Below are 9,581 nucleotides of genomic sequence, written 5' to 3'. Positions count from 1 at the left end.
AAAAATCAAAAAAAAAAAAAATCAGGATTTGAACTACATGAGATCCATCAGTAAGATCTTCAACAAGTCAAGAGGAAAAATTTAATTCAATTTTTTTAATTTTTTTCTGAGAAATTGAAATCTAAGAGTTGAGAGGGGGTTGTGATTTGGTTTTTTCTCTCACTAAAAAAGAGTGAAAGCAGTTAAGAGAAGAAACTAGATGCGCCTCCCTCCACGATAAAATCTAGGGTTTAAGGAGAAAAAAAATATATCGTAACCGACTTAACTTTGCACCATTGGATATAAATGGACGGATGTGATTAGATAAGGAAAGTCCTAATGGGTCTCAAATAGGAAATCCCGCGCCAAAGGAAATTTTCGGGCGGGAGAATATATTTTGTCCGTATATGACGGATATAACCTTGTTACACTCTCGTATCTACGAATTGTGACCGTGTGTGGAGGCCGTGGACTGGTTTAGCGTGAGTAGAGAAGTCTAAAAGGTAGGGACAGTATTGTCTTTTACGGGAAATTGAGTCCATGTACAGTCTTTTGTGTCAGAAGTATCGGGACCGAATATTATTTTATACTTATTTATTCTTGGTGCCCACGGAAAGAGTGATATTTTAAAAAAGGATAATTATTTGAAATTTGAAAAGGAAAGTAGCAGAATAATCTTATTTAGTTTTGAGGAGTACGCTTTTGGATTGGATTATCCAAGTAATTGACAATACAAAAAACAATACCCCAAACCAAAGAGAAAAACAAAAAAAAAAAGAGGGCAACACACTTTTGTCTTGTAATCTTAAAAATGTCTTCTGTATTGCACTTAACATTGGCTTATAGGTCCAAAAATGGAAGTAGAAGCAAAAAGTCTATCTAGTAGTTGAGGGGGCTGAAATTAATACCAGAAGTCGAAAAACAAAAGAATTTTTTTTTTTTTTCACTTTCAAAAGTTAGGATGGAGTTCCATAGAAAAATTAATGTTTATTTTCTCTCGAAGCAACTCCTATATTCAATTTCTAGCTCTGCAAGTCAAGGTCATTTGGTTCCCTGACTCGGTCTGACATCTGACTCAGGGACTGAGTCGGATTCAGATGTGAGTCAGCAACCTAATAGGCAATTAAGGTCATCAGCAAAATAAGAGATGAGGCAAATTCTAATGAGAGTCATGAGACCGTTACTTACGCTAAAGTTATACCGACTTCCGGGGGAACTGAAGTTCAGCACTCCCATGGCAAGATTGGACCATCAGACATCAGATCTACAAGGAGGAATCGGTATGGACAGTGGACGAGAAGTTCCATGATGTAGAAGCTAAAGTTACAGTATTTACAATACATTTATGATCTTGCTATACTCTTTCTTTCATAGTTGTTGTCCTGAGACCATTAGCACTGAACTCCACAACTATGCTCTCCTTGTGCACCGACTTTCTACAAGAGTTTGAGTGTAGGAGGTCAAATGAACATCTCTGTGGCTTACATCTTGCTATTTTGATGATACTCAAGAATGATCTTTCCGAATACTGCAGCAATAAAAGATTTAGTATTAATCTACATTATTTCGGAACTAAACATACCACGAAACAGTGCACATTCGAAATAGAATGAAAGAGTGATTAGCAAATGTTATCGAAATCTAACCTACTCTTAGATTAGCTCAAGCTCGTTACTGATTACCCAGTGCCCTAATAGTTACTACAAAAAACTTTAAAGATGGAACAGCAATGTTACTCACACTTGGGGTATCAAAATAACCTTCATTGGCATCACATAAATCTAAAGCAACTTTACGAAGCATAGGCAACTGCAGAAACAAGGTAAATAATCAGCCATATCCAGCGTCCGATTGCGTGGTAAGTATAAAAAAGGTTTGGTGCTGCATGGAACAAGCTTACCTTTGAAGAAGCTTCATAAATAAAATTACTTTGAATTCCACAACCCTGTATGTAGTTACAAAGTAGTATGATATTAATAGTATGATAAAGAAATTCAAAACTTTCAGAAACAGAGTTTTTTCTTTAAACAGCATCATGATATCCCATCAAAACTTGATTAGGAATATCCAAAATTCCGACGAAAAGCAGTGCAAATATACTCACATTATGCCTCAGCAAGAGATCTTCAAGAGCTTTGCAGTCATAAAAGGAAGACACTCCATTTGATGTTATGCCTCCGCATTCCTATGCAAAATGAAACATTACCACAAAGTGGTTATACAACAATAACTTACAATATCAATTTCATTTATCCAGTAGCATAAGAAAACCTCCAGTTCAGTTACATTTGTCAACTGGATTGCAAGTAATTGTTGCTACATACATAAATTATTAAACATGATTGCTCAAATAATTTATCCAAATTCGAAACTTGGTTGCAAGCTGTAGAAATGAAAAAGCACGCTGCAAGTACAAACCTCTAAATGGATGGAAATTAGACCTGGCCATCCACATGAAATGATGTGCTGAGAATCTGAAAAGAATACACATAGGTAAGACAATGAACATTCATGTTACTCATTCCTTAATAACTGAAAGTAATCGACATAGAGTTTCTAGAAACACATGAAAGATTTTTAAGAAGTTACTTATAAGATTGCTGACCTGAATCAAGAAGTGCACCTCCAGATATTGATAGTTCAACCAAATTTTTACAGTTCTTAGTCAAATTTACCAAATCCTCATTTGTCATCCATGGAATTACCCTTTCTAAATTCAATACCTTTAAGTTTGGCACACTGCACTGGAAGATAACTGGAGACAAGTCTCCAAGGCAGTAGCACAGTTTCATGACTTGAAGACATCTTACGGATTCCAAAAGATTAATCACAACATCGTCAGATATTACCTGTTATTAACACAAATTTAGCTAGTGAGATTTTCCGGAGGGTCTGTCACTGATTCTTTGATCTCCTAATTCAAATACCTGAAAGTTAAGAATGATTGATTCAAGCAATGGACAAAGCTTAGGTAGTAGCTTGAGCCCATAGTCGCCTAAAGATGCACCGAGACCAACTGTTATGGCCTTAAGTGACTTGATAGCAGCTCCAAGAGTTTCCATGGAGTTAAATGGAAATCCCCACCCGAATACAACTTCTTCCAGTGAACAATTTCTTTTCAACTCTATATGCAGTTGATCACCTCCTTCTTGGTCGCACAAGTTCCTACAACCTCTTGCTTTTAGAATTTTCAAATCAGGATTTCTTCGAACAATCTGAGCTAAAGAGACTCCACATACCTGCATTTTCAAGACATAAAAGCATTTGTTATTTTACTCACATGTAACTCGCCTATCTATATTTTCACTGGTGATTGGACAATTTCCCTTATATAGGACTGTCTTTGTGATTCTACATATCTTTAATTTTGAGATTTTTTTACATATAATTAGAACACATCATGGTAGTACTAATCGTTAATGAGCGCGATATCATACCATCGTATCGGAAACGTCAAGACTCTTCAAGGAAGATCCCATGAAATTATTAAGAGCATCATCATTAAGGGAAGACTTCCTTAGATTCATGCTCTTCAGCAAGTATGTGGCACTCATAAGCTGCATTAGAGATGTTGCATCCACACCTGCAGATGACATAATCTGTTACATGTGGGGAAATATAAGCATTCTAAATTGTTTTCCAACTTCATTTCCTTGTATTTATCCCTTATGAAACCAGGAAGAAAATAGAAACTACAGCCCAAAGGCTATACTGACAATATTACTGGTAAATATGGTACCAAGAGTAAAACCCAAAGCTGTAGACATCTAATACCATGAATAGTTGAAATTCTTAAAGATCGTTTTGATGTTTGAGAACTCCAGATACTGAAAAGTTTTCTTAATTTTTTATGTAGAGTTGTTAACTAAGACGCACAAATGATCAAATTCACTTACTCATGCAACCTTCAATATTCAGCTCTTGAAGCCGGAAGGCCAGTGAACTTGAATGCTTATGTTCATCACATGCATCAGAAAAGTCTTTTAAGCGAGGGTTATCAGAGATGAGCACTGAAATTGATCTTCCCCCAAAATAAGTATCGGCAACATTAAGAGATTTTAAGTTTTCACACTGAGAGATAAGTCTTGAAATTCCTAAATCTGTTACTGAAGTGCACCCTTTAAGGTTCAGGAAAGATAAGGAGAGAGCAAATGCCGAGATACTTTGGAGACCTAGATCTGCAATCCAAACAAGTTCAAACAGAGGATTATTAAAGAAACATAAGAAGCACAATTAGCACAATACTTGGGATAAACAAGATGTGGAATTTCATCGCTAATATCTTTAAGAAGCGTATACTCATTGAAAGATCAAAACCATCAGGCACATGATATCTTTAAGAAGCTTATCCTCGTTGACTGATCAAAAACCATAAGAGACATGTACTTCTTCACATATTTCTATAATCTTACGCTATCAGTGAATGATAAAACTTGATTGGATAAGGTATATGCTGAGTGGCACAAGAGAGGTTAACATATTCTAATCAGTGAATACCCAAATACTATTAAACAAATGAACTGTCTTACCGATAATATTGCTACGTCCCTCCAGTGTCAGCTTTGATAATAATAATCCTCCTTTCTTGAAATATGAAGCTACATAGGAATCATGGTACATCTCCGTTGCAGATGAAGTTGTTGATTCAAGTGTTGGTAAGGCAGGACTGATATCAGCAGTGAGGTCAACTTCTTCAACTAAAGGGCATTTTTCTACCAAGTCAAACAAGGTAGACACCCCAAATTTGAAACAATGAGACGCATTCAACCGTCTCAATGATGGGAATGACTTTGAAAAGCATTGGATGACAGCTTCAACACGTAGCCCTGGACATTTGGATATGTCAACCTCCTGTACTGCTTCAAAAGGTAATATTGGAAATTTCGAGATCCGGGAAGGATAACGTTGAAGGTTGTGAAGATCAGTAATAGAGTCTTCATATTTCTTTCTAATTAAGGGGTCCATATTCCACAAAGAAGGAAGCACAGAAAGGAGCAGAGAAGCCAACGTTATCTGGGGACATCCTGAAAGGACTATTCTCTGGATAGAAAAGACAAGTATTTAGTGAGTAGTCACTTGAAGGCACTTATATACAAACAAAAGTAAGAAAACAGAAAGAAAAGAGGAAAACCTCGGTATATTTAGTAAGGCGTATCCTGATGTTACGGAGTTCGGCATCTTTAAATGCTTGCCTTGTGGATGGATCTTTTATCATACTAACAATTGCACGAATGCTTTCTTCAGCAAGCATTGAAAAGTACAAATTTCTTCTCTTCCCTAAAAAACTCGAAATTGAAAAACAGTAACAGTAGCCATCACTAAAATAGTAATAAAAGAATAGTATAGCAAATAAGAACTGGGCAACATCATATATGCAAATTAAAAGGTTAACGGAACTGCAAGAACACGAGTTTACCTGCAGCAAAATCAAGAGGCAAAAGAGTCAGGCGGACCTGATGAAATCACAAGAAACCTTTGTTATGAACTGATAAGTAACAACTACTGCACGAGCCCATTGATGAAATCTTCTCAAATAATAAGTTTCAATTTTGCTTTTCTTGCCTTAAAATGCGCAAGAATACGTATATTGTAAGTGACGAACCAGTTTGTTCTGCTATACCTTTTGTAGAATTTCAAGGCAGTCATATTTAGTGTTTCTATCAGAACATTGCCATAGTACATTGTTACTGTCAATCCAAACTAATATCGCTTCAGCCAGACACTTTTCACTGTATGGATTACAATATAAATTGAGCATCTAATCAGACAAAACATCGACACTAATAAATGGAGCTACTGAAAACATAAATGAACACTGACCTATCTACAGTTAAATGAGGGTGTTCAACGCAATGATATAACAACTTATAGGGAACATTAACGAAAGAACTAGAGGATATAATCCACATCTGCAAAACAAATTTCCACATGTCAGCGTTAAGAATCAGCAAACTAATTTGCTCAGAGAATGTTCTGCAAATTTTTTAAAAACATATATAGTGATACGAAACTCATCGCAATGAAGCATGCAAGATAATGCACTATCAAAGTTGTGAATGGGAAAGCAGGTTTCTGATACTTCTATATCGAACAGACAACTGAAACAGGATAGATGCGCTCCTTATATTTCGATAAAGAAAACAAACAAGAAATCTGCATATCTAATCCAAGGAAGAAAAAAACACCACATGCTGTTCAAACAATTTAATATAGTAGCCTTCTATGAGAAAATGTTCATAAAACAACTAATTTCAGCAGGATATACCTACAAAATTTCGTGCAAGATATCCAGCGCATAGTTCTGGAATAAAGTCAATCGCTGCCATAAATCGCGAGTTTCAGTTTCAAAATGAAGGTTTTCCCACCCAAAATCAAATTAAGTAATCCATATTCAAAAGAAAAAATAGGCTTTACCATGATCAGAGCCAAAATTCCAACTGTTAATAACAAATTCCAAATCCATTTGCATTGAAGGAAGCCATTTCGTAGTTGTTTCCTTAGTTAACCATGTCTTGCACTCCAATAAAAGAGCGTCCACACCAAAAAAGATTGCAGCCTGATAATTCAGCAAGATGATAGCAATATCAGGTTCATAATACAGTCTTTACCCACGTTTCAAGTATGATCACAAATTCTAAAAACAACGATATTACTGATAGTTAAAAGTCCTATGCAACGTAGCATCACCATGATCCTAATATGCACCGAAGATGATTTCTTTTTACATGAAGTAAGCATACAACAGTTTTATAGCATGGAGTTCCAGTAAATACATAATACATTATATATTGCAGGTACCCTAGTGAATCTAGAACATGCCAAAAAGTACAAAATTCTCAGTTAGCAATCTACATATTACACCGTAATGATCCTACAATGTGCTCGAATTTTCGAAACGGTATTAAAAAATTTCAATTCTAACAAGTAATAAGTCAATTAGATCAATAATCAATGTCATAAACAGTTATAACAAGTAACACTATATAGAAAGACATCACAGTTACCTCAAGTAGTAAGATGAAATTATTCGCGGTAATATCCAGAAAACATCCATAGATATGCTTCAAAACATCAATAAATGTCTCCACATTCCACTCTACTGAAACACAATCTTGACTCGACTCACTGCATCAGCAACAGTTTACATAGACTAAATCATCTTATTCAATCAGTGAATTTATATCTTTAACTCATGCAGTTTGAAACAAGGTTTTAAGTGATAACCTAAAATTTCCAGTCAGTAGACCACGGAAATATGAAGATTCCCGAATAAGCCTGAAAAAATCGAAATCAAAACACAAATCGTTCATTTTATCACTTAAACTCCAATTTACGAATGCATATAACTTAATAAATCAAAAATCGGAGAGTAAAACTTACCGACTACGCTCTGATTGAATTCTAACGATTTCAGAGCTAAGAACTGAGTGAATAGTCCAAGTAGAAATCTCTGAGGTTGAAATAGAAATTTCTTTCGGATCGATTTCTGATTCAGTCAAGTACGAATTTCTCAATTCGAGAATCACGAGTTGATTATTTTCAGAAAGTGAATCCATGAGATTCAAAAATTGCTGCCCTAAAAGCTAGAATCAATGAACTTTTCCTTTGGTTTTCGAGAACCTTGTTCAATCTTGTTCCACGAGTGTCGGTTTTAGATACAGTAAACGTAGCACATTACGTTCTAGGGAGTCGGTAAATCTACACACATTTTTTCTTTCTTCAAGTGAATCTTTTTAAAAATTTCGGATAAACTGGGCCTTCCCCTAATCTAGACCCACCACACCCACCTTAATGAACCTGTTTACTTGAAAACCTGTTTTGAGGCGTAATCAATTTTTTTTTTATGCATACTAAATAATGTCAAAATAGGATCACTAAATAAAAAACAACATCATCCCTTATCCACTCTTTCTTATAATGACATAACTACCCTTATATAATTAGTATTAATGATTATGATTAGATTTGATTAGCTAGGAATTTTAAGGATTGATTAAAAATTAAATTATTAGTGGTGAATTAATAGAAGATCAAATTTATGTGAGAGAGTTGGGGTTTTTGAGAGGAAGAAGAGAAGAGGTGAAAAAAAAACTTGGATTTTGAATTTTGAGATTTTAGTGATTAGAAGTGACCAAAATGTGTGATTCAAATCAGAGGTAGATTATATACGAGGTTTAATTTCTTTTTATAAGTTGAATCTGTCAAAAAATTGAATTTTTAAAACCCAGATCTACTGACCAGATGAACAGTTCGGCTGATAATTTTTCAGCCGAACCTCAGTTTTTTGAAAATATACCTAGGTTCGGTTGATAACTTCCCTATGTAATTGACGAATTTAGGTTCGGCTAATTCGAATAAAATCTAGCAAAGTCGCATTAGCCTAACATAGTGTTTCTCTAAATCATACACTAGGTTCGGCTCAAAATTGATACTCCAAGATCAGCCGAACTGATCTTCTGAAAACTCGAATTTCATCTTTGAAATTATATTCTATCGATCAAACAAAATAAATCAATCAAAAACAAGATGGGTTTGTTACATATACATTCTAAAATACATGTAAGAGCAATTGAGATTTGATTTCGCAGTCCAACATCGCTCACTTCGATTCGTGTTTGCTTTGCTTGATCAATTTCTTGATTGAATTGGAGTCCAAGATGTTTAAGTTTAAAGTCTATTTTGATTTTTGATTTTAGGTTTTTGAGGATAAGGGCACTCTAGTAATTTAAATTGTTTAAGGATATATGGGTAATTACACTACCTTTAGACACCCCTTATAAACCCACCCTAGATGGTATAATGAATGAGTATGCCTCAAAACAAGTTTCTTTCCTTAAGTAGGTCTTGTTTGTTCTTGTCCAACTGCATGATTCAATGGGCTTCGAGATTGGGACTGTGCCACATCCCATTTATAAACATTCGCTTTCAACCATGAGTACTACACAGCTGCTAGAGTTAGCGCAAAAAAATACGGAAAGGAGATCCAAAGATAATCTGGACAATCTCCTTGACATTGATATATGTGCGGATAAAAGTGGATTACTGTATTTTTCGGGATTTATTCTCCATAAACCTAGAATTTTCGTTCAAGCAGTTTCAAAAACTGCAAATGAGACGGCTCATGTTTTATGTCAATTAGATAGTCACTTTAATGTAAATAGATGGTGGAATAAATATGATCTGACTAACCAAGTTCTGATTCTCATTTTGACATGGGAATGCTGGAGTCATATCTTTCGGACCGACTCTTTTTTACCCTAATAGTCACACTTTTTTGGGTTTATTAATTTTTGTTTTTTAAATAGGTATTTCTTTCCGGAACTAAGTTAAACAATCTCATGTTTTTTATAGCCTCCCATCACCGTTGTTCCGGCAAGAAAATTCTATTTAAAGAGGTAAAGAAAGAAAAATATAATTTATTTATGTTGTTAACTTTGAAATTTTATAAGTTACATGTCTTCATGATTTTGTTATCGGTTGAGATGGGGGAGAAAATTGAAAAACCAAAGAACTAAAATGAGTTTGATGTTCTCAAACTTCTGGATATGAATAACATTGAGTTTTCTGTTTTATTAGATACTAAAGTTTCGTGTACGAAGAGA

The 9,581-nt window shown here is 34.8% G+C and overlaps 1 protein-coding gene across 1 annotated transcript; it reads right to left on the bottom strand.

The window, feature by feature from the left end:
- Positions 1-1,134: 1,134 nt before the first annotated feature.
- On the bottom strand, positions 1,135-7,650 carry LOC113320300 (BTB/POZ domain-containing protein FBL11-like). Its single transcript, XM_026568225.1, has 19 exons — positions 7,360-7,650; positions 7,204-7,254; positions 6,984-7,104; positions 6,394-6,535; positions 6,249-6,298; positions 5,800-5,888; positions 5,600-5,708; positions 5,396-5,432; positions 5,111-5,256; positions 4,509-5,019; positions 3,876-4,157; positions 3,417-3,562; positions 2,907-3,218; positions 2,585-2,828; positions 2,398-2,453; positions 2,084-2,164; positions 1,880-1,924; positions 1,720-1,788; positions 1,135-1,507 (listed from the first exon to the last, which is right to left on the bottom strand). Exons 1-19 carry the CDS (start codon positions 7,533-7,535, stop codon positions 1,334-1,336), a joined length of 2,841 nt encoding a protein of 946 aa, XP_026424010.1. The 5' UTR covers positions 7,536-7,650; the 3' UTR covers positions 1,135-1,333.
- Positions 7,651-9,581: the final 1,931 nt, after the last annotated feature.

Source organism: Papaver somniferum, chromosome 11 (assembly GCF_003573695.1).
Source record: "Papaver somniferum cultivar HN1 chromosome 11, ASM357369v1, whole genome shotgun sequence".
Lineage (NCBI taxonomy): Eukaryota > Viridiplantae > Streptophyta > Magnoliopsida > Ranunculales > Papaveraceae > Papaver > Papaver somniferum.
This window is presented reverse-complemented; position numbering and strand designations above follow the sequence as displayed.

Coding starts and splice junctions, on each gene's coding strand:
- LOC113320300 (XM_026568225.1), bottom strand. CDS start 7,535: ATGGATTCACTTTCTGAAAATAATCAACTCGTGATTCTCGAATTGAGA. Junction 7,255..7,359: donor ATTCAATCAGAGCGTAGTCG/GTAAGTTTTACT, acceptor CGATTTTTTCAG/GCTTATTCGGGAATCTTCAT. Junction 5,020..5,110: donor GCCTTACTAAATATACCGAG/GTTTTCCTCTTT, acceptor TTTTCTATCCAG/AGAATAGTCCTTTCAGGATG.